Source organism: Anser cygnoides, chromosome 3 (assembly GCF_040182565.1).
Source record: "Anser cygnoides isolate HZ-2024a breed goose chromosome 3, Taihu_goose_T2T_genome, whole genome shotgun sequence".
Taxonomy (NCBI): Eukaryota; Metazoa; Chordata; class Aves; order Anseriformes; family Anatidae; genus Anser; species Anser cygnoides.
The window spans coordinates 28,896,695-28,922,749 of record NC_089875.1 but is presented as its reverse complement, the minus strand read 5'-3'; the positions used below and the strand labels follow the sequence as shown (position 1 = coordinate 28,922,749).

At 34.9% G+C, this 26,055-nt stretch overlaps 1 protein-coding gene across 2 annotated transcripts in view; it reads right to left on the bottom strand.

The window, feature by feature from the left end:
• The window catches only part of CAMKMT (calmodulin-lysine N-methyltransferase), a 221,182-nt gene that overhangs the window by 9,169 nt on the left and 185,958 nt on the right, over positions 1-26,055 (bottom strand). For both annotated transcript variants that reach the window (XM_048057740.2, XM_066993802.1), the window contains exons 8-10: positions 14,465-14,539; positions 7,339-7,402; positions 1,014-1,145 (exon numbers count right to left, since the gene is read on the bottom strand). In XM_048057740.2, coding sequence (XP_047913697.1) covers positions 1,014-1,145; positions 7,339-7,402; positions 14,465-14,539 — 271 coding nt within the window. The remainder of the gene's footprint in view (positions 1-1,013; positions 1,146-7,338; positions 7,403-14,464; positions 14,540-26,055) is intronic.

Sequence of the window (26,055 nt, the reverse complement as noted above, 5' to 3'; positions counted from 1 at the left end):
CAATGAAATGTACATATGTGTAGATAGTTTTGATGGGAGTCTTTTTAAGTATAAAATTACATGATAAAATAAATATTTGTTCCTTACAACATCGTATGTATATATATATAAAGCATAATATGATTTCTATCCAATGGTATTGCTAAACAGGAAAAAAATGCATTTCATTTCGATTCTGAACATGTCTATATTTTCAAAGAGCAATTCTTAGAAAATTGCAAGAGGTTATGTCTATATAGACATAAGGCCATATGGACCTACAATAGTGGATTTCTTTTTGGCATGAAATAGAGATCTCAGAATTGCAAGTAATAAGTATGATTTTGATAAGCACTCCTACGCAGGAACATAAGAAATTCCTAAAAAGTTTTCTGTGAAGCACCTTCCTCTTCACGTCCTGTATTACTCTATACTTATAAATAATAAAAAAAGAGACTGATAACAGTAGCTTTATGTAAGCAAGCTTAGAAATCACGCTCAGATAAGTGCTTTTGACCTAAATCTTGTAGCGCCTCGATCTGACATATAACCCCACAACTGTGAAATTCTGTATGAGATTTAGCAGTTTGAAGCTGCCAACTGACCCAGCCATAAAGAAGCCAGAGATAAGGATTTAAGGTACGATATGATACAATTAGACATTCACCTCCTATTTATTTCAGTCCATTTCAGTATTTAACCTACTTAAAAGTTGCAAGGTTTTTATTAAAATGTAAATGCTAGTGTGCCATATATTTATAGGCAGCTAACAACAAGAAAAAAGGACTCTCATAAATTAGATTCCTATGAATGAAAAGGGTAAACAGAAGATGCTTCTGCAAAACTCTTCTAGACGTGCAGAGATAAAGGATGGTTCCACCACACAAAATAATCAGATACAAAAATAGCTGTTCAGAAACAGCACACCTAAGGAGTACTTTAATCAAACATTTAGGTTACCTGCCAAAAGGACCATGATCTCTTCAAAATGCAATGCGGATTAAAGTGTTATCTAACACAAGCAGAAAACTAACCTTGGAGTGGAAGTTCGAAATGTGTTCATCATAATTTTCATGTCTTTGGATAGAGAAACCAGCTTTTTCAGCTAGATTGCAAAACTGGTTTAAAGTATTCCCTCTGAGTGGAGCAAACACCATTGCTTTTCCCTGGAACGGTAAAAAGAGAATTTATACATTTTTAAAACTGGAAGGGAACCACATATAGCATACACCTGACTAAGCTTTTAATATACTCAGGCTGGAAAAGTCAATTGTTCTCTTGGTAGAACACTGAAATAGGATAATATAAATCATTGTTCAAAATATACAATATTTCTGTGACTAAACAAAAGCAAAATAGAAATAAGTAAAATAAAATATTTTCTTCATAGATCTGCCAACTGCAATACATCTGCTTATTTTCATATAATAGCAGTGCCTACAGATTACCAAAATAAAACACAGAAAAGGCATACAAACTCAATGCAAAACCCATTTGTTAGTTCATGACAACACAAAGAGTGTAAATAATGATTTTCTTTTTTTAATCTCACACATAGAAGAGTACCTCCCATTTGATATTAGTGGAATTACAACAGTGTAAAACAGGGCAAAATTAATTAATTTTTTTAAAAATATTTTAAACTACCTGAGCAGTGCAACTGAATTTGACCTTAAATTGTCTAATTGCATTTAAAGCACGACTTAATATTCTTGCATAGTAATTTTGGATCTTTCAAGATGATCAGGCCATTTATGACACCCAGGAAATATTTTATGGTCCATTAGCTAATATTTTGCTCATCCTTCTGTATTTAAGAAAACAAAAATGCTTGTACCTTGAACTGATACATTTTAGACACTCTGGGGAAAGTATTAGCCCAAAACCTGACTGACTTCATACAGCATCTCTTAAAATCTTATTTGCAAAATTAATACTATTTGGCTGAGTATTATGTTCTGTCACATGGAATGAAAACTGGTTTTGAAGAGCTGAAAACAAAGGTTAATAACAACAAACAACATACCACATTGAGGGCAGCCACAAAGTTTACTGTGAGTCCTTTTATTTAACTTCTATATTAATGAGAACTAAGACTAATCTGTGAGGTGCTGTAATCAACTGAATAGACAAAAATATTTTTAGGGGTCTGACAAAGTTATAAAAATGACACTGTAGAAGAATATTTTGCTTAAGAAAATGCAATTTTTGTACCAGAAAAAAAAATCAAATGAGAGAATGTCAGTAGGGATTCTGGGAACTTTTAGTGTTGACACAGATACTTAGTGAGGAGTATAGGTAACAAATATGTGTGCTACAGCTCATGCACCCATACGCTGAGACACCACCCACTGAGGCAGCAAGAAAAACTCTGTCAGTACCTATGGTAATAAAGTGTACTTAAAAGACTCCAGTCATTAATACCATAACACTGTATTTATTCTCACAATGTCTCTGTGAGATAGGGAAATACCTCACCTCTCTCAAGGAAAATTTAATCACAAAGCAGACCAAGGAAAACATCCAAAGCAACTCATTCCTCTTTGTCTGTGTAACTGTAACTTTAATTTTGTGGCTAAACATGAGGTGCAAAGGGGTGTAACTCCCACCAAAGGCACTGGAATTGCTTATGTAAATGCTAGGTCTGAATATAGGTTCAGGATGAAAAACATTAAACACAGGAAATTCACAATCAGTGTAAAATGTGCACCGTAACTTCCCTCACATCCTTGGCATGCTTTAACGTCAACAGCAGAAGTGGGTAGCTAAGGGAGCCTTCAGCCAAGGATCCTTCTCCTTCTGCTGTCATCTCAAGCTTCCTAGAACGCTGTTCTGCAGGGACCTTCCTGGCATAAGAAGGATGAGGCTCCCCTGGAGTCCCTCATTTCCACAAGCAACTTCACAGAGAGCTCAATGTAATGGGAAATGTCCCCCACCCAGGGCTTTTAGTGACCACACAATTCACTTGGGGATTTCAGGAATGGCTGAACCTACTGAATTTCTGTGGGAGGCAAGCCCAATGTCAGCCACTGTTCCAGCAGCTTCAAGGAGGAAGCAGGGCTCATACACCACCACCATCACCACTCTTACAGGTTTCAGTTTGGAGTCAGCAGACTATGCAATCATTCCTTCTCCCAGTGTAGATTAATTACTTAAAATGTATTTTGAAAGACAAATACAGCAAAATAGAATGTAACAGGATATAAAACATCTCTTAACACCAGATTGATAATCTTGACATAACTTCAGAAAAGGGGAATGGTCTTTTATGTAAATCACCACACCACTCCTTTTGGTCTGCTCATTAGTTGGTGTAAAAAGTCATTCCTCTGTTGAATTTAGTGCTCATCTAAAACACTTGAGGATCTTAACACTGCTGTTAAATAAAAATAAAAATAAAAATAAAATAAAAATAAAAAAAAATAAAAAATAAAAATAAAAAAGGCAAGAAACCATAATTAAGTTTATCACTACAATAATCTCCTCAAAACTGACAGGTAGTGTGGAGGTACTGTGGTCAATTCTAGTCTAATATAATCTGGGTTTAAAATACTTTCTGGTCAACTGCTTGATCTGTGTAATTCTGCTATTTGTTTTAGGGCTGCATTCACATTTCTAATTTTAAAATATTTTTCATTTCTTGGTTGTGTACAATAACAAAATTAGACCAGTGTCCTGGATCTACAATTGATGGACTATGCCAAGGTTGCTTAATTCAAAGTTTGTAATTTCAAAATGCCTCCAGTTTTAGGATGATGTTTCGAGTTCACAGTTACCTTGCCTCACCTGGGAAAATACTTCCAGTAATCTTGTGAAGAAAACCCAGGGGAAAATGTCTATTTCAGTTACAATATTGTGAGGTGTCACTAAAATGCTGCAGTAAAGTAATGGGACAGATGTTGAGATTTTAGATATGACTATGACTGCCTTTACTCATCAATCATTATTAAATCCAGCCTTATTTGATGGCACATGTTCTAATAACATCTGATTGACTTCTTTGGGATTTTGAATGGATAAGCCACAGAAGAATATAATCTTTCATTAAATAAAAAAATCACATTTTTATTATGGAAATACACAAACAAGAAACAGTTTATTCTGAGACTAAAACTAAAATCATATTTTAATGATAGGAAAAACTAAATGATAGTAAAATTAAATGTACATAAATCAAGTAGCTTGCTTATAAGAGGAATAAGATATTGCCAATCAAGATGAATTTGTTTGATGTAAAATTACAGTGCCTAATTCTTGTAATTAGTTTACAGGTGACATTTGCCTTTGTAACAAATTCAGATAAGAAATTCCAACCCCTAGTAATTTTGAAAGCTGCTCATTTCTGCCTGCATGAATTTCTCGTCCTCTCTTCCTCTGCCAGCAGAACTGTCCAAGAAGCCATAATAGGAATCAGATGACTGAAATGACCAGAATCCGCATTTCCACAAAAACAAAAAGTTACAGAAGACACATGATTCTGTGACATTCTGATGCCATAAGGACTCTAATAGCCCTGAATAAATAACTACAAATAACATCCTTAATGAAAAAGGAAATACCGATGATGATTTTCCATAAAGAACAGCAAGAATAGATCATTTGTGCTGCATTTCTCCTTCAAGACTGCTTTTTAAGATACCCAATATTTTCTATTTACTCCACTTTTTCTTTCAGTTCTCTGGTCTGTTTTCCCTGATCTCTTTTATTCTAGTTGTACCTAAGTTGTATCCAATTTACACTTGAAAGATGTCTTGCATCTAGATGTCTTTAGCCTGTTCCTTTATCAATTTGCCAGAATTGATACTAATGAAATGTGACTTCAATATTTGAGACAAATTAATTCATGTAGAAGAGTGAACTTAATCAAAGCAGTTTACGGCTTATCTTGAGCATAAACTAATGCCCATAAACAAATCTTAATTATTACAGCTGACAAATGACTTCACTATTAGTTTATTTTTCCTTTAAAGGCTGAAGTATTGTGCCATTTAATAAAAGTTCCTCTGACGTTATTCTTGGATTTAAACAGAGTAACAAAGAACAATGAAAACGTTAACTATTATGTGTGATTATGTCTTCTCTTGGGTTCTCAAATGAGCATATGAAAGACTTGGGTCTTTCAAACTATGAGAGCATATGCTCTATTCAATGTGGGTTTTTTTTGGACAAGAGAGCTTATTGAAGATGTCCATACTCCCAGCTTCTACCCCATACAATCATTTGCTCTCCACCTAGATATGAATTATAATTAAGGCCATATATGCCACAACTGGATATCCATCTACATGGCTATCCACAAACTGGATTACGCAAATGACTTTAGGTATAAAATACAGTTTGGTCCAAAACTCTGGAACACGAGGTGGGAACAAGTGCCAAGGAGCAGGAATTTCTTAAGCTACCTTTTCTGATGAAAGAAAAGAATCATGACATAAAATGCATAGAAAATATGTACAGGCTGTAGTATTAATCATAGCATGCAGAAGTAAGCCAGACTGGGAAGACAAAACTTAAAAAGCCATCTCCCTTTACTCTATCTACTCTCACAAAGAATTATAGCTCGTGTGCCCTGAAAAACAAAGGCACATTCTGAATTTGAATTAGCTGACTGGAGTTAAAAAGCAACAAAGTCATGTTGGTTTTGGTTGAAAGTCAGATTAACAATTTCTAGACTGTCTGTACGTTTGAGCTATGAACACTAAAATTTAGGTTTCTTTACCCTCACCGTGTTTTAATTCAAATCCTCCACTTGTGTTAATCAGCCCAGGTAAAGAATGCATGTGTCTGTGCATATACATACATCTGCATGCACACGTGCTTTTGCCAATATAGACCACCATGATCAGTACTGGTGGGAGACAAAGCAGCTGGTAGCAATTATTCCACTCCAGCTAAAGGCCCTAGACAAGTCACAGTTACCAGGGCCCCTCTTATACACTTCCTGCCACTCATATCCTTTTCTCAAAACATCGTTTCATGGAACCAGTGACAGCGGCCTATGGTGATACCTGGTCAACTAGGTGAGGGCACTGCTCTGGGCTGAAAGAAAACATTTTTAACATTTTTTTTAACTGAGATCAGCTTTGTGTTCTAGATCACCTTTAGTCCCCAAAATTATTGCACGTTGGCAGCTGATGGTACAACACAGAAGTCAGAATGTATCAAACTGGGCAGGAGCTCCCTAACTGCCATTGCTGCCATCGACAAAAGTATCTGGGTAACCTTTCCCCAGGGTGGCTACATTTCTCCTGTCTGTCTGGCAGCCTTGATCCACATCTCATTAAAATCATTCAGTCTTAAGTAACTTGCCTTAAGTCACTCAGGAAAGTCTATGATAGAACCAAGAATAGAAACCTGATCACTCTTAGCAAAGAATGGGATTACTTACATGGCTAAAATGACTCAGTTTCTTAAGTCTTTGCATGTTTGCCTACTCTATTCCTTTTACAGAGAAAAACTCTTGTACAAAAAGCAAAATGAAATTCTTAAATAAAGTTTGGAGAATGCACTGCTAACATAAATACTTCTGTGCTGAGATGGAAAGTTTCCCATACTGAAAGATTTCTATGGTAAGCTTGAAAGGTACAGTTCCTGTTTCAAATTCTTTTTTTTTACACAACTACTTTACACGTTTTCTCGTATTCTTCTTTTGATCTCTATTTCTTCTTTTTTTTTTTTTATATTGAGATTCACGATTATTTGTTGGTTAGAAATACATGCATATGACAGCTTGTTTTTGCCTATAGGTCTCTCAGGTTTATTTTAATAGCTTATTAGACTGAGATCTGTGACACTCAAGTAGAACGTAGCATTATATTAACCTATGTTCAAAAATAGAAAACATGTAAACACAGGCCTTACTCTACGGAAAAAGAAGTTTTAGGCTACAATACATGCATAAGGGGTTTATTCATTTCATATAAACAGAAATGAAAAGAAAAATATTCTTTCATAATAAATAAATACACAATGACAAAGGTTACAATTGAAGGGATTACAAATGACAGAAGCCAACATAAAAACTTTCAATATCGTACTTTTACTTTAATATGAAGACATTATTATCAAAGGAAAATACTCGAGAAACGCTTTGATAAAAATAATCTCACGCTATCTTTGAAGCCGTTTCATTTATTTTACAACCCACTGTGTTCCTTATCAGAAGGCCAAGTATAAGAAGTTTCCTAGTTTATGATTAGGAAAGAATCTGATAGATTAGAAGACTCAATTGAAGTTGGACATAATAAGTATTAAAGTATTACATGACATTAATCCTGCCATTCCATTACTCTCTCAATCATTGTGCACAGACTAATTATTCTGAAGCCAGTGTTCAGGAGAAAATAGAAACATACTTACACTGGGTTGGAGTAATCTCTTTATTGCATCAACAAGGCTAGCTCTGTACCGGTCCAGAAACAGGCTGACATTGAGAAGAGTACAGAATCCAGATTAAAATAGGTTTTCAATTCTAATGATACTAATGCAGATAAGTACAAGGCTAATTACACGTGTTTACACAATGCTGTAAAAGAGAAATCATGGTCTACACTTCTGGCCAATTCAGTTACTTTGTAATAAATAAATAAAAAATAAATGCAAAAAATAGGTGAAGCCTGAAGCAAATATTATTTAAACCAAAGCTAATATATCAGCATGAAACAGACCTTAATATTGCTGGTATTCACAGATCACATATGCTAACTATTAAAATACTACCCTATTAGAATTCAGCATCAATATACAAAGTTAACATATTAAATGCCTTCTTTACAAGGGAGGGAGGAATTTTTAGAAGTATTTTCTATTGTATTTCAGGTGTTCCTATTAAGGGTAATTTTTTTTTTCCTTTCCCTTTATAATTGTGGCATTAATTCATTATTATGCATTGTGTATTTGTTCTATCTATATGTCTATATCTATCTACCCATGTAAAGATTTACAAGCCCCCGCCTTCTCTCTCCTTCAAAAGCTGTTCAAATACAATGACGTAGATCGTACAGAGTTGTCCTCCCTCAGGAGTGAAAGCCTTCATCTCCAGCATGGGTCCTGCACTGACAGCAGCAGAGTCAATTTTCCCATGCAATGTTGCCAACATGCACAGCCCTATTTTGGTGTGATTACCTCATGATTTGAGGGGATAATTCATTCTTCATGCCCCTCAGTACCTTAATGTATATACTAATACTGGCAACCCAGGTGCCAATCACTCTTGACTAGATATTTGTGGACACGCAGTTACTTTGGATGAGTGTGCATTTACAATGTTTAGTGAACAACCATCAGATAGCAACTGATGCCTTTCAGTCCTTACTACCATGAGCTGCATTTATACTGGTAATTCAGATAAGAAAGACTGTCTATCAAACAGGCCACAAATAATGTGATTCTTTCTTCATTATTTTTTCATGCTTTCTCTGTAATAAAACTACTTCCCAGTCTGTGTCAAGCTCAAGTTCCACACTAGAAGGATTTTGTCCATTCTTTATGATGCTTTTCTACAACCTGAGTTCCCTTTTTCTCAAACATTTCTTTCTGAAGTAAAGTGGGTGATTTTTTTTCCAGGTTTGAAATTTCTAAAAGAATATAAAGAATATGTGAAACCACTGAAGAGAAAAAACTGGTCTTCTAACCACACACCAGTGATTAAGAACAAAATATGTATGGATATTTAGCTAAAGACACTCCACAGATACCAATGAGAACACAATATCAAGTAACATAGGGTCAAGCAGCTATAAAAGTACTTTTCCTACTCAGGGAAAAAAAAAAAAAAAAAACGGAAAAAAGAAGAAGAACCTATAAGAAGACTTGTCAGCAACCAAATTTCATCAGTAAAATCTGGCAGAACCCCAGATTATGGTAAAACTGTCTATCCATACATTTCTTAAAGAACATTTTGTGTAGAAGTATGACATTATTAATTTCTTCAATAAAATATTGAAGTACTGGCTAATAATCCCTCTAACTGATAGCCTGCCCAAAAGGAAATTTAAATTTTAGCACAATGGCTGCTCCTCAACCTCAATTAATCTTACTGGAAAAATTGTACAAATGTTTGTTTAAATTTAATTCATTGAAACTGCAGTTGATCTCTCTAATGTCTCCTGGGAGCTTTAATCACACTTGCCTCTGGTAGACCCCTATACAGATAGATACCATAAGACACTACTTCACCAGGAACTTAGCCACCTGCAGAAGAGGCGGAATACAGTGCATGAGTCCTCTCCAAATAGAATCTCTAAAATAAATTAATTTTCTTCAACATGAAACATCACATATGTGCATACAGACTTGCTGAGATCTTGTGTAGACAAGATTACATTCCAAATACATGAGAAAATTATTATATTGTTATTTCTAAAAACAGTATAGTGGAAACAATTTTGTTTTACTTTACAAGTGCTAAAATTCATTTTTCATGGACCTTCATACCATTTGGACTTTTTACAGTGAGACAGGGGACAACTGCTGCTAACAATCTTGTTCTTTTATGACAGAAGTACAGGCTTTTGTTCATCAGAAACTGAGCGTCCAAGAAATTCAAATATTCAGGTGACCTGCCAAGAGATTGGACAACTTCAAGGATACCTTTTCTGCCTGACTCCCGCTTGATATTTTGGTGATACCAGTGACAGACTCAGCTCTGCCACAACCTCTGACCAGAGGGAGCATGGATGACTGGAAGCAACACCAGTGCAACTCAGCAGCTCCAGGGAGTTGCTCTATCCTCTATCTTCCCTCTGAGTCAGAAAATGCCTTAAAAATCTTGAAGAAGTAGTCAGATAATCTGTAAGACAGACAGGTTCAGCATAGGATTTGGCCCATGGAAGGAGGTTTAGACATCCAATTTCTCTTACCACTAGAATTTGTGTGATTAGTTACTAATATAACATACAGAAAATGTACCCCTTAGAAAATCCTTTAAAAGTTTGTTGAAATAGTATACTGTTCTAAATCATACATAGTATACTGTTCTAAATCATTCTCACTTTGTTTTGCATACCTCAGTTAAAATTTGGCTTGGCTTACTTTGGCGGTCTCCATATTAGTTTCTATTTTTTTTCCATAAAAAAATGTGTTTTTTGTTTTTTGTTTTTGTTTTTTTTTTCTATTAAAAATATCTCATGTTTATGTAGTAAGGACTGCAGAGCAAGAATAGAAAAGTTTTTTGGGGGTTAGCAAGGAAGTCTCTGATGTTGTCAGTAAAGAGGAAAGAACATGGTTTACGACTTTTATGGCTTTTTTTAAGGCAGTGCTGTTAACCTGTGAAATCCAGATGAACAGGCAAGCAACTTTGCCACCTTTCTCCTTTTCTTCCTTTCTTCCTTCTTTCCTTCCTTCCTTGCTTCTTTTCTCACTGTCTATCTACTTATTTACTTAAAATTATCATTAAAGCCACATGAAAGTTTACACGAAGATTGTATGGAAGTACCAGTAAGCCACAATGAAACAAATTAAATAAAACAGGTTGATTCTGACTTCTTTTCATGCCATTGTTTTGTCCTATTGTCTTGCACCTTGCAACAATGGGCATATGGTTACATTTTATAGGCTGTGATGTGAAGTTATCTTCCTTTTTAAATATTTTGCAATTTGTAAAAGAGCTTAGTTTACAGGTGTACTTCAGACATGAATAAGTACAGACGTTCATGTATAGTGCCTAGTGTATACAGCTATTTATCTTTTGGTTCATCTTCAACTACTTGGCTAACATAAATTGAAAAAAAAACTTACTTCTATATCATCAGATTCCAGTGCACTTGAAAGTGTGGGCAAGAAATCAGGCTTAAAATAAATAATAAATTTAAATTGAGGAAGAACAGAAATCTTACTGCATTCATACAGACAGATTTCCTTATTTTAAATGAAATACTAGCAGGGACAAAATGGACATATTTGCACATATGTAAAGAATATTTTCAGTTCAGTTCTGCATACCTGGTGAATCCACAACTATCCGTGAGTTCAGCAAGAATCTTAGCAGTGAAAGTAATGTGGGACAGGCCTCCCAGCTTCTGCTGTGCAAATCCTTACATGTGTGCCAAACTTTAAGAATATGATCAGTCTAATTAAATAAAGTGGGATATTATGCATTTACAAAGTGATATGAGGATTTAGACCATATTCTGTTTGTACGTTAAAAATATATGTTTTTAAACTTGGTTTGTAAGAACCTGAAAGGCAAAGATTTTTCTGCTAGATCACACAGAACAGCCTTGACTGTATTCTTGGATTAAAAATCTCAGCAACTATTTTCTGAATCTCTTTATTTGTCTTAATAAAGAAAATAATCAGAAATCTGAGGCTCTCAAGAGCTTTGGATGAGTCTTTTTTGTGGTCCACCCATGCAGACACCTGTTATTTCTCCCTTTCATTCATTCTTACTTTTACATGTCCAGCACCTGCATGACTTTGCACCCTCAAGTGCAGGTCAAATGAAAGTCCAAAACTCTGGCATCCTCACCTGGCCTTGAAACAGCCCCTCAAAAAAAGGAGGTAGGCGGATATGCTTTAAAAATTCCATTATTTCAGTAATTTCTTCCAGTGTATCCTTCTTCCAGGTGTGGTCTTGCCGAGATATTTTTTTTCTTTATTTTTTATCTCATAGTTGACATTTTACAAGTTATTTCGGAACTGCTGAACCATGAAACTATTTTTATTGTCAAAATCCTGAATGGTTAAATAACGACTAGCTTTCACAGTTTGCATCTTATTTATTTTATAATCTAGTTGAGCTACTAAATTTAGCTGTTAACTAATAGACTGTCTGTTCTGGGAAATAACTTATTTTCCACTCCTGCACACAAGGTTTATTAAAGTCTGACTGTAAATATATGAATATAAACATATCGCTGCTTGTTGTAATCATGTACATTTTTACTTGAACCTCCATGTGGATTTGGAATATGTTTATGAATAGAGCTTGTTTTCATGTAAATGGGATCAAGCAGTACTACTGGTTAGCTATTCAGAGAATCAGACAATATCACCCTTGCTGGAAATACTTCAATAAAAATTTATCCATGTACCTAATATTTGAACTCAGATTTTTTGCTTTATAGTACCCTGTTCTAATCCCAGATTTTATTGACTGACAATGAGCTATATGGTGGTGTTAAACTAAATGCAATCTATTCTATCTGTTTTTATCACTGCATACCTCAGGTTTCAGCTGAGGAGCTGTAAGAAAAGAGATTTCTTTTCCTCTTCAATGACAGCCCAAAAAATTCAGAAAGCAAAAATCCTGCCAACAGTTCTCAAGCCAATTCTATATCTTGAAGAGAAATACATGAAAATGAAAAGTAGATTTGAGTTTGATAAAGCATGGAACATTTTTTTTCAGCCTTTTCATGTATCAGAAAAATCTAGTGTCCGTAAATAAAAGATTTTTAAAAGAAGCAAACAATAAAGGAATTTCATGCTTATCAAACTATATATATGGGCCCTTGGAAAAGGAAAATAGAGACAATTTGTGAATAAAAACATGTACTTTAAACTAATCTGCATATTTCTGTTTATTTTTTAGAAATCTATAAATATTTATACACCTACCTGCATCTTAAGTGCTTCAAAATAAATATACAAAATGCAGGGATTGCAAATGCATTATATATTTTACCTGCCATGTGTGATTCTTTGTTTCCTAATGAAACTACACTACTTCCAAACAGACTGGGAGGAGTATTGGGCAAGAATATTACTGGGAAAAAAAAAAAAAAAAAAAAAGAAAAAAAAACATACAACTTAAGTCTTGCTCTGCTGTACTCACAGCACAAATAGGATGACATGGTGTATCAAGAATACAAGAGATGGCACAGCCAGGTTGTTTTGATATTTGCGTGAAGAACAAATTTAACTCTAAATCTCTTGGCAAGACCTTGCTTCACCCACATAATCTGGAGAACATCCATATGTGAGCCTTGTCTAAGCCTCCGAGAAGACTGCTGCCCTCCTGCTCATGTCCGCCAGCACTCTGATCTGACTTTCATACTTAATCTGATCTAATCCTGTCCAGCATTAACTTCATCTGTGCAATGAAACCTGGAGTATCCATTCTAATATTTGGTGAGGAAGGCATTTACTAAATTACTTGCTGAAATCATATGGTGTTGTTTAGCTCCTTATTTTAATCAGATGATGCATCTCTGAGGCACATTATCAGCGATTAGTTAGAAACCCTTCTCTGTCCTTTTTGGGAACAAAGAACTCTGAAATTAAATGCTAAGAGAAATGAGGCACTGTTGCATTCTGTAAACAAACAGGTATTAGAAAAAGGAAAAAAGAGGACTAAATACACTTTCTCCAGTGCTATACAAAAATAGTAACTTCTGAAATCAGAACAGTTTGCTTAAATAGGAAAACATCAAAAAAAAAAAAAAAGAAAGAAAAGCTTTAGAGGAGTATTTTATCAGAAGCCACTTAAAAAGAACATTGTTTAAAAAGACAATAGACAGCTTTGCACTTCCCTTTGCCTTTTTCCTTTAACTATTTCTTAGTAAGGTACAGAAACCTGCTGAACTGAGCTATCCTAGGAAGTCCTTGTTTTCAGAATTTGGTCTCTTAAAATAGTTAAGTGCAACAAAATATAAACAGCTTTTTCTGTTTTGGACATTTAAAGGGTCAACAGGAAATATTCTTGATGGAAAGACAGACTTATTTAAAAATATCTGCTCTCCTAAATTAAGCCTGCACATCTCTTTTTACACTTTCTCTATTTATATAATGCAAATAATTAATAATTTGCCATATGAAAAGTTCACATGCCATATAGTGAAGTATAGCACAATTCTACAAATTCAGTATCAGAAATGGTGTGTGTCAATAATCAAACCTATCTGCATAAATTATTAAACAATACACTGTATTGCAACACTTACCTACCTTTTCATAAATTAAATGCTGTACTCAGATATTTTTAATAAGAATTCTCTTACAATTAACATGTACCACTGTAAATAATAAAAAGCCTATTTCTACAAATACTGCTGTCAAATTGATTTAAGAAACAGAATGTGATGGGGAAAAAAGGGTTTTGAAATCTTTTTTCCCTCGGACAGATTTTCCGGGGAGCAAAAAATATATCCCCTTATATCAATAGTCAGATCTTTCCTAAGAAGTAAGCTAATTGAGCTGTTTGTGTTGATAAACTCCCTTTTCTCCAGACTGTTCCTCACTGAGCCATAATTATTTGCAATTTGCCTAAGTCGTCCATTTACTGATACGTCAAGCATGAAACAGAGGCAATTCCAGAAAATGGAAATGCTTCTCAAAATCAATCTTTGGGAAATAATGTGGTAGAAGTTACTGTGTGATAGAAGACTACCTTATAACTGTCACATGGAGATGAATATTAATTTGTTGAGGTTAAGGTGGCTTTGTGCTTCATTTGTTGACTTTGCTTAGCCATCAGCAAGCAGCACTGTACAATTACTCCAGCAAAGCTATTTTTCTAACATGAGTTTTATGATTTTTATGTACTTACCAGTCTGCACACATAACAATGTCAAAATGTCCTTCCAGTTGAGAGACATCTGTCTCATTATCCCATCGTAAAATGCTAGAGGAAAAAAAGATTTAAAAAAAAAAAAGAAGAAAAAAGAAAAAAGGACTTACATTTTTCATCTTGAGATTTTTAAAGTATTAATATTATTCTTATGTGACACAGAAGTGTTTTTAAAAGTATACATTTGTTAATTTCAAAGATGAATGTAAAAATATTATTCCGCACATTTTTTAGGTTTTAAATCTCAAAGGTAAAGAGCCCCCCTTTTTATTATATTAGAAAGGCAATCCACACAGGTTCTCGTGAGTGGATCACCAACATTCATTTCTGAGTTAGTGGCACCTGTACAGCCTCCGATTTTTACCCCTTAACACCACTGCATGAGGAAGCAAAGCCCAAGTACTGACAATCTGAGTGCAATACAAATTTGCAGACCAGATGTGAATTCATGGATCTCCATTACATCTGGCAGGCGAGCCGGTCGTGTTTCTCATTGATGAAGTGAGCATTCAATTGGGCTTGGGGGAGGAGGGACAGGGCGAAAGAATGCCAAGCTTAACTCCAGTGCCAGCAATGTCACCTCAGGCAAGCTTAAAAATACAGCAGTGCTGACCCTGTCAACACCTATTCTCTCATAGGTGATAAGTTATTTAATTCTGAGATACCTAGTAACAGGCAAAAATGCACATATGTGCAAAGTTCTTGTTTGTTTATAAATGCTGCCGATTTATATAGCTGCCACGAAGAATTTCATTGCTTGACTCCCTCTTAAAAAACAGCAAACCAGTGTTGGAATTTACTGCATACCTAAAATATCGAAGATTTGAAGCTGCATTTCTATTTCTAGGCTATTTTAAAAAAATAATATATAAATAAATTTATCCTTCTTTTTCATTTCCTGGTTATTTATATTAGAAAGTAGATAAATATTTATGGGAAAAGCACTTGTGGGGGAAGGGTCTAATCTGATCTTGTCAGGTTGTGCATGCTTATCTCAGTTTTGTATGAGTCTTGACCAAATAGACCCTTTAGTCTTCCCGCAGCTATAATCTACTTCTGGTTAAAAGCCATCTCCATTCACATACGACTCCTAATATTTAACTGAGGATCAGTTATAATATATTCATTCAAAAATGTTCCTTAAGTATGTAGGAAAAAAAGGAAAATTTTTTACATTGTCTGAACTATATGCAAAATGTTGGTAAACATATAGATTGATAGAAATAGACCCACAGAGAATTAAGGTACTAGTACATGCCTGTTTATATGCACAGACAAAATTTGAGGGATAATGCTTTTAAAAGACGGAAATTATGAAAGGAGAGGCCCAATGGGTTGGGAAAGCTTTGATTATGTGGGTCTCAGTGTATCTGAACAGATTTGGACTCATTAGCCCATTTGCCCTCCTGGAATTTACTGTGACAATCCAAAGAGAGAAAAGAGTAGATTAATTTAATTTTTCCCCCTCAAATTGAAAGTATTCCAGATTTTAGAAGCCTAGGTAGCTTTGCACACTGGCACGCAGCAGGCATCCAGTAGTGGAAAGTGACAAAGGAGAGTTCTCACTCTCAGCTGCTGGCTGCCTGCTGGCTACCAGTGGCTTTTTCAACCCTGTTTCCGTGGAAACTTAGGTTAGAATGGTGAAAATTAGGTAAAGGTAAGTTTTGTGGGTTTAAAGCACGCACTCTAATATTTTAAGAATCCTGAAGCAGAACTGGAAATTGGTAGATGAACTGTGAGCTTTAAAAGACCACCTTTGGTTCTCATTGCTGCAGAAACAGAGATCTGATCAGTACCACTACAGGGATTTGAATTATGATTTTTTAACCCACATATTTACTATACTTCACACATGCAGTTTGGGAGGCAGCACAGGTGCCATCTCCTGGAAAAAAAAAAAAAAAAAGTCTCTCTCATGTTACTGTCAGGTTCCCACTGAGCATCCAGAACACAGCATTTTCTGTGCACACCCACGGCAGGCACAAAGGACATGATGCAGATAGCCAAAAGCTCAGAAACCATAATACTGAGCACAATCTAGAGTAGATGAGTTGCCAGGAGCATGAGCAGTGGTGCACAGTGACTGTCATGCACACTGCTACAAGGAGAGAGCTCAGGGCCCCACATCCAGCCATAAGCCAGTTTTCCACCATTTTCCTGATCTGGCACCAGGGCTGGTGTTGGTCTCTAGTTCCAGTACAGCTGTATTCCTGAACAGACAATAATTATACAGAGGCCAGTGATAAATTTGCACACAAGATTTTGAAATTCAACTTTGCCATTAACTTTCAAAAGGAAAAGAAAAATCCATGTAAACTAAAGATAATTTCTATAAAATAAATAACACAACAGAAGTCATTCTGATCTCACTCAGGACGTATGTACATTGATGGGAAAGATGCAACTACCAGCTATATATATTTATCCTCGCTATCTCTATACAAGTTCAAGTATGACTAGTAAGTGAAGCACATCTAAGGTACACGAAGCTGCAACTTCAAAAATTGTTTAGGTAGTTAACTCTGGGTTACCCTATCTATACTCTTGTATGTTTAATGCTTCCATGAATTTGCATGAACACTAGTCATACATCTGCATCTGTACCTGTAAAGCAGACATGCCTCCACATATTAGGGAATCAGAAATAATTCTGCTCAGAATCAGCATTATTACATCATTAACACTGATGTCAGAATCGGCCTTATACTGAATCTGAATCAATTATTTTCAATTCTAGGACTGATGAAAGTAGTGAATCAGAGTCAGAACATGTATAAATACATCATGTATAAATACTATCAATAACATTTCCCATAATCTAAATACAATTCCTGAATCTGAAGTACAGCAAAATCCACTGATATTGTAAAACCTCTGAGAAAAGTGTAGATGTATGTATGTGTATCTAAATGCATTTATCTATATGTAGTAAGAAAGTAAGTAACAATACTTCTTCCAGGGATTACTGAGGATGTGACTCTCGGACTTCGTGGTCAGTCCTGAAATGAATTCTGAAGGAACCATGAAGTAAGAGTTAACTTCATTTCAATTTGAAGAAAAACACCACTAGGAAACCCAGAAAAGTGTTAGCAACAGAAACCCAAAAATCTCAGTCTTTATAAAGTTTCCTCTAAAAAAAATAGAAATAAAGTGAAACAATGCCATGCCACAAAATGTCTTTTCAGTTGCCAGTATTATGTTGAGAGCCACCATGAAAAAATGCAAGCCTTGGTGATACTTTCCTCTTGTTCTTTTTCCAATGATAGTAAATTATAAAATGGACTATTTTCAGAAATAGCGAAATTCAGATTTTATTTAGTAGTTATTAAATAATGAATAAGAAGTAGGAATCGATATTAACATGAGGATCTTGGTGCCAAACAACTGGGAAGCATGAGCAGAAGATTTCTGTAGGGTTGCTTTTTCAGTCTCTCTGAAGTCTTTGGGTGGTCATCATGAACACAAGTAGATAAGAGTGAGAGTTCAAATTTGGACAGAAAAACAAAGTTTCTGAAGCTTCAGAATATTTATTTTCAACTTTGTTTCCAGCAAAATAAGAAGATTTAAAGCTATAATATTTTTATATCTTTCTTTTGAGGGAAGATGCTACAGTACTAACAGTTGAAATTATTTTGTAAGTTCAGAAAGTGTACTATTCACTCGATTTCTGTCTAAACTACACTTTCATTTCTTTATTACTATTACAGGTGTATAAAGTCCACTCTTCACTTTTATTTTTTGCTGGCTTATTTAACTTTTATAACTTGTTTCATGACATTGAAAACTAGCAATTTGGTTTCAGAAGAAAAGGGTCTGAAATCAACTGCAAATAGAAAATAGTGTGGGGGGCTTTTTGGCTATAACAAGAACATTAAAAAATAAAACAGGATGTGAAGGAAAGACAACTGGAAATACAGTACTGTTAGTGTGTCTACTGTTGTTAAGCCAAGCTGATGGTGACTAAAACTTGGTACCCACTAATGGCTGCTTTATGGCCTGTATCAAATGAATTTGACCAGTTTTCAGAGGAAAAGTACCCACGTCACAGACCTATTACTATAATTAGCAATCTTGATGGCAGTCCTAGCAAAAAGGACAAGGACTGAAATGAGCTATGGCGAATGAACTATCCTCTCACACACAGAGGTGGCTTTTCTAGGTCAGGGATAAAGCATACTATCAAAATAGTCTGAGAAAATATGTACTGATGCTTTAGTTTCCTAGGCTGTCAATCTTACACCATTCTAATGCAACAAATTCATTTAAAAAAAAAAAAAAAGAATCAAAGCATCTTTCTTTCTTTTTTTCTTACCTTTTTTTTTCCTGATTTATCTTTTAAATTACTAAGTAAGCCAGAGAATGTGATTAGGGTCAAGATAAAAAGAATTGTAATGATAATAAAACAAAAAGATCAACTAAGGAAACAGAGACTGAAAAAAAGAGCATCCTTTCTTTATGTACTACAAATTTACCCCAATGTCCTCTTGTATTTCAAAGAAGAAAGGAAAAAAATAAAAATAAAAGAACAAACCAAAAAAAAAAGGCAAAGGTTGCAAGGGTGTTTATGGCAGCCAAGACCGCACACTTACCCTGTACAGTAATTCTAATTTATGGAGGATAGCCCAACAAATGTCAACACTTTTTCTTACACTAGTGAAGCATCGCAGCAATCTACAACAAAAGATTTTGCCTGATTTTACCAGGTTTTCATTTCTCATACAAATTCCTCATTACTATTTTTATTCAACTTCTGTTATTCAATGGTTGTCTTCCCAGTGTGTCTAGGCAGGTAACTTACATAAGAAAACACAGGTTAAGTCTCAGATAATAGAAACTTGAAACATTTCCAAGTCCCTTTGAGATGTTTTTGAGATGAATGGCATAGGTTAGAGTACCTCTCAAGTTAGCAAAAGAGTCATTGTGCAAATAAAGACAAAAAATCAAAATTCAAAGAGAGGACAAAAGACACAAAAGCCTGCCTTGCTTCAGTACATATTAATAGTTGTAATAAAGATTTTTTAAAAATTGCCCCAGTTAGCAGATGAGCAGCTACCAAGAACCCCTATCTACCCACCTCTTCTTTTCATATTTTAATTTAGGTTTCAGTTTTTGAAAAGCATTATCATTGGTATGTATACAGGTTCAGGTAAAAGATTTTGTCTGGGGATTTATATGACTTTTTCTATGACATTAACCAAGGAAGTTCATTAACACATTAACAAAAGGCATCACCAGAATGTTTCTCCACACCTTGATCTTTGTTTGAGATTCCTCAATTTTGTATAAAGATCAAAAAGATGAATTTTAATTAGTGACAGAGGTAACGTATATGCCTGTCATTACAACTCCTCTGAAGAGTCTTGCAAGTTCGCCTGCTATCATTTCCCCATTATTATTTTCTCATGAAATTGCTCTTATTTCTCCATCTTCTTCCACCTCCTGCCTTTCTTACCTTCACTGCCTCACTTTGTTCTGTCTTGTTATTCATTACTTCGTTCCTTACAGAGTATACCAAGTAGCAAGACACCAAGGTTAAACTTTGAACAAGTACCCAACATCAATCACTCTCCATCTCTTCGCACACTTCTAAACAGTTTGAACGCAATATGTAGAATTACTGAAGGAAAATTACCACATTTCCAATAATTTTGGAGTAATTTAATTCTTACCTCTTTTTCTTGGTCCCTTTGGACATAACCATTAATTCCAATCTGTAATCTAGGTTTAGTTTCGACCTTCCTCTATACTTGTGAACCTCAACTCTGTTCAGATTTTGTCAATTCTCTTTGTATAACCTAAAAAGTTTCCTATCTACACACTCAACTTTCACTCTTTAACCATGTCATCATCATTAACATCTTAACATCACAATATTGTTCTGTCTTGAAAAATGCAGTCTTGCCCAATTAATATTTATTCAGTAGGCAAAGATTGTTTTTCTTGCCTATAACCCTGATCTTTTCACCTTTCTCTTTGTACTCCTCCAGGTAAGTTGCAAGCATTTTCTTCCAAACACCACAACAATTCACTTCCCTATTTATTATCTCTCATTCAATATTGAAAGGACAAGTTCCTTCTTTAATGTCAGCCTACATTTTCCACCTAGCTTTTCAAAACAGGACCTTCAATAACTTTCTTCCACTCTGTCATGAACAGACACAAACTTACTCCATTATCCTTGAAACTCCCCTTCAAAATAGTGCCTACAAAAACTGGAAAGAGGTTAGGCTGCTCTTGCGCCTCATCCTTTTTTGTCTATCGCACTGACTACACAGGTATCCTTGTCATCCTTCCTCATGATATCCATCTCTGGTCTTAGACCACAGACTCTCTAGCAGAAATTGCCTTTTTCCTCTGTGTTCATACAGTGCATGGTACAACAACTCATGGTGAAGCTCCATCACATTAATGTAGTAATATAAATTAAAAACAAACAAACAGAAAGAAAAAGAGAGAAAGAAAGAGAGAAAGAAAGAGAGAAAGAGAGAAAGAGAGAGAGAGAGAGAGAGAGAGAGAAAGAAAGAAAGAAAGAAAGAAAGAAAGAAAGAAAGAAAGAAAGAAAGAAAGAAAGAAAGAAAGAAAGAAAGAAAGAAAGAAAGAAAGAAAGAAAGAAAGGAAGGAAGGAAGGAAGGAAGGAAGGAAGGAAGGAAGGAAGGAAGGAAGGAAGGAAGGAAGGAAGGAAGGAAGGAAGGAAGGAGGGAAGGAAGGTAGGAAGGTAGGAAGGAAGGAAGGAAGGAAGGAAGGAAGGAAGGAAGGAAGGAAGGAAGGAAGGAAGGAAGGAAGGAAGGAAGGAAAAGAAAGAAAGAAAGAAAGAAAGAAAGAAAGAAAGAAAGAAAGAAAGAAAGAAAGAAAGAAAGAAAGAAAGACACCAAAACCAACAATCTTGTTTTTCCTGCCAAGAAGTTGCCTTTCAAAAGTGGATAACTAAGTTATTTGCTTCCCTTAGTCCTCATTCTAAGAGCACCTCAACTACATATTTTTCTAAAATTCAGACAGGAACATTACAGTTATACGTCATCAAAAATAACAAATGTAACACTCATGCTTCTGCTGCTACTAAAATTTTGGAACATAATAAATACACTGCACCCAAATACAACTGTTACAGAATAAAGTTTTTCATTTTGTAGACACACCACAAGCCATCATTCAGCACAAGTGTGATTAATTTTTTCAAAGAAGGGAGAATATCTTGCATTAAAAAGTTAATAATAATAATAAAAAGGTGTGAATTTGCCTTTTCCTTTCCATCCTCTACATCAACACATTCTAAATCATTCTTTATTTAGGAGTTTTTAGCAAGGGTTATGTGGTGCATTATGCACAAAATGGATGGTTCTCACATTCTAATTCAGACTGATATATTTTATTATGGTATAGTCATTTCAAAAAGCAAGACTGCATAAGCATATGCAGCACAACTATGTATGATGAGTGAATGAAAGCTTTGTAAAAACTGGTTTTGAGTAAAAATATGAAGGAAAAGATGTTTTCTTGCCCTATGGAAAATAGTCCATCCATGAATACATGGAAGATAATCAAGGGAATAAGAAGGAAAAAAAAAGAAAAAAAAAAAAAAAGTGAACCAAGCAGGTCCAGAAGGACTGAATGGGGGAAAAATTAAAAACAGCAGAGGGGATGTCATTCAGAGGTGTTTAGATTCTGAGGGCAAAATAGTCTATTATAATCATCTAAGATTTCAAATTCCTACATCAAGACCAGATATCTTGGTGAATTAATACACATTTCAGAAAGATATCCAACTTGATTTAAATGCATTCACTGTTTAAGAAACTACCACTTCCTATAGAAAGATGTTCTAATTAACTACCATTCTCTGTCAAATCTCGTTTTTTTCAGACTGAATTTGTCGAGCTTCAATTTCTACATCTTGTTAGGTACTTGTAAGCTAGATTAAAGAGTGATCTTCTATTAAAGATTTTTTTTCTCCACGTGAGACTTTCAGATCAAAATCAATTCATTTCTCAACAATCAAGTCATTTCTTTGACAAGTTAAGTAAACAGAGCTCTTTAACTCTCTAATTTCCAAATCCTGATTCACTCATGTCTCTTTCCTGAATCTTTTTAGTTTTCAATATCATGGTTCGTGTTTGAATAACTGCATATTAGCAGAACATTAATGAAATCAGCCAAGATGACACTACAAGCATTATTTTGTCAAAATTAAAAGTTTGTCCCAATTTTCCTATATCTGTGGCAAAGATATCTCCTGTGAAGGAGATAGCTTACTGAAAGCGTGCAAAATGTATTTAATGGTTGCCTATTAAGGTAGAGCCAAGGTAGATAAGGAAGGGTAGACAAAGGTATACTGGTAACAACATGAACCAGGAAACACAATGTAAAGGTTGGCTAAAATTATGGATACACAAAAGGGCATAGGAATGAAATAAATAAATAAATAAATAAATATTCTAACATCACATGGACATTTTCCTTTAAAGCCCTGAGCAGAAAGACACAAGTTTTCTTATATCAGTGGTCTCCTTCTAGACTTCCTGTCCAGTCCAAGAGGGTATAAGAGGAACAGCTTTACCCAAAGGATGTTTTTAAAGCTAAGAATAGACCAGCATAAAATACAGCCAAAAATTTAACCAAGAACTGTTTAAAATAATGTCATGCTATACTTTTGGATAATATCTAGCTTTTCTGTCCCTTTTCTTCCAAACTTACAGAAATTTCACAACAAAGCTTGCTAATTTTTTGCTTTTTTTCTCTTCATATATTTTTACCTGGTCATATAAAGATGAAAGACAAAGCTACAATGTGATTTAAAACAAATTGCAATTTTATTATGTCAACACAGATGGGTGAAATACACAAATAGCAGAGGCTTGGAAGTTGTTGAAAGTCAGCTGGTATTGCCAAACAGTAAAGAAAGTTATGAGAAACATGATATAATACCTGCAAAAGCTGAAGTTGCATACAAATGAAGAAAGGACCATGAACTTGGAAAATAATAAATAAATAAGTAATAAAGTAAAATAATAAAATTAGGCAGGCTAAGAATGATTGTACTCTTTCTTTCATTATAAATCTTCCTGCCACCTAATAGTCTGGTTTTAGAGTGAGCACTCACAGAGGATGGCACCATTTCAGAGAGGTGAAATTAATTCTTTGTGTGTTCACTGCAGAAGAAACTGAAGACATTTTCACCACAGAACCTTTTCTTGATGGAAAACGTTTTCTGCAAAAAGCAGTCCTGCTTTACAAACCTTCAAGAGTTCTTCAAACAGGTCGAGTATTTAGATAAGGGTGATCTGAGCAGCACAGGCTGCTTTTGATTCCAAAAGGCTATTGGCAAAGACCCTCACCAACAACATTTAAGGAAAGTAGACAGCCATGGGATGAGTCCTGGCATGGCTAAAGAATGGAACAAAAGACAGGGAACAAGGTAGTAGTAAATGGTCTGTTCTCACAGTGGAGGGAGATAATCAATGGAGTTTCCCTGGGACCTGTTTTATTCAACATGTTTACAAGTGATGACCACTGAGGTGGTAAACTTTGCTGTTGCTATGAGGCTATTCAAGACAGTAAGGAAAAGAGCAGCCTGTAAAGAATTGCAGAACGATGAAATTGAGATTTTGGACAATAAGATGGCAGATGAATTCAGTGTGAATAAATGCAAAGAGGAAAGGGGGAAAAATGATCTTTGCTTCATAAAGGAAGTAGAGAAAACTGACCATCGCCATGAAGCTCCTCATGTTATGACAGAGTTTCATGAAACTATTAGCTCAATGCTCAACTGTAGTCAAACAGCAAATCACTGCTAGGCATTTTTAGAAGAGGAACAGAAAGAATAATTATGCCACTACATATATCTGTAATTTGCACATACTTCAAATGCAGTACTGCTCACCCTCATCTGAAAAGGAGTAGAGTGAAACTGGAAAAGAAATAGAAAATGGCAAGTATGATCAGAGGTGTTGAATGGCCTCCACCTGAGCTGAATTTTTTGTGACAGGGAGCTACAAATTCACAATGGCCATGAACAGACAGATTGTTTATTTTTTCTTCTCTCACATACATAAAATCATCAAATGAAGATAGCAGGATCCAGGAGTGTTTTCATTCTGACCAAAGGGCAGGAAATTATTCTTCTGGCAGCCTCCTCCTTGCCAGTAGATGTTGTGCGTGCAGGAACATTACATAGGGAGACTGGAAAAGCAGTTCGGAGAAAGGGATTCCTTTAAGGTTTACTAAGCTGACAAACACAGCTAGTTCAATAAATAGGTCTCAAAAGGTCTGATTTTAGCAACACATCAATTTGATGAATGAAAACATAGAGGGAGTTTTATTAAAGCTGTCCTATGTTGATGGAACCTGTTACATGATCCACTGAAATCAAGAAGGTTAGAAAGCTAGTTTATCTTAAGTACACTGCAGAAAGGTAAAATATTCACACAGTGGCAGTTACAGAATAAGAGGTAATTAATATAAGAATGGGATCAGGACTATGTAGTAGTGTTCTGTCATTGAGACCTTATCCTACTATTATGCTGAGTGCAATTTAGTCTTTAGAAAGGCTTTTTTTCTTATCAGGCTCAAATCAGGAAGCCTGTAAATTTTTATATTTGTAAGGAACCCCAAAATCTTCAGTAACAGATGATTACCCATCTGCTAACCTTTAAGGAGCAGGAATTGTCACTTTTGGTCACTTCATTATACTTTCCTGGTATGAGTTCTAATGTTTACTACAAGATCAGCTAAATGTATGATACACTACTACTAATCAATTCAAACAGTGCGTCATGTAATAAGCATTTCTCTCACTGTTGTATGTATTTGCCTACACTCATGTGGAATGTAATCTCTCTGGGTCAGCTCTTAGCAAAACAGTAGAGTTGTTAATGCCTAAAACTTATAGGTCCCATATCAGTAATAAGTACACAAATTTTCTTCTTAACATCTAATCTTCTCAGACAAAAGAACTTGGTGAACAAACTCCTTGTTGGATAAGAATAAAAGAGTCTGATAACATTTAGAACATACTGCAAATCCTTCCTTTTGATAAAGCTTTTCCATTGTGACATTTGTAACAACAACTATTTTTCAAAATTCTACAACATAAACCTGTACTTCAGGAAGATTTCCACATGAAAAAGGAAGAAAAAGAGCAGAGATTTTATGACTGTTATTCCTAATTTAATTGTTGGTAGATATGTTCAAAATAATGATATAATGCATGTCAAAGTAGAAACAACTGACGGTACAAAGAATGTTATCATAACTTGTATGCTATGTTGTGGTGTAAAATTAAAGTGGTTCAAGAATAACTTCAGAATGTGAAAAAAATAAAATCATCAAACTTATACATGACATTAACAATTCACCTTTCTATGGCAAGTCATTATTAGTAACTTAGTGGCATTACTGTACCTCTTTCCAGTAAGTGTTAACAAGAAATTCTGAACATACTACTGGAAGCTAAAAATAAACTTGAATTGTATAGCCATTGCTGAAGTAAACTGTTTACTAAATATCTATTGTTACATTATAACACACAATATGACAAACTGCCAGTTTGGCTTACATTACTGTACTTTTAAACA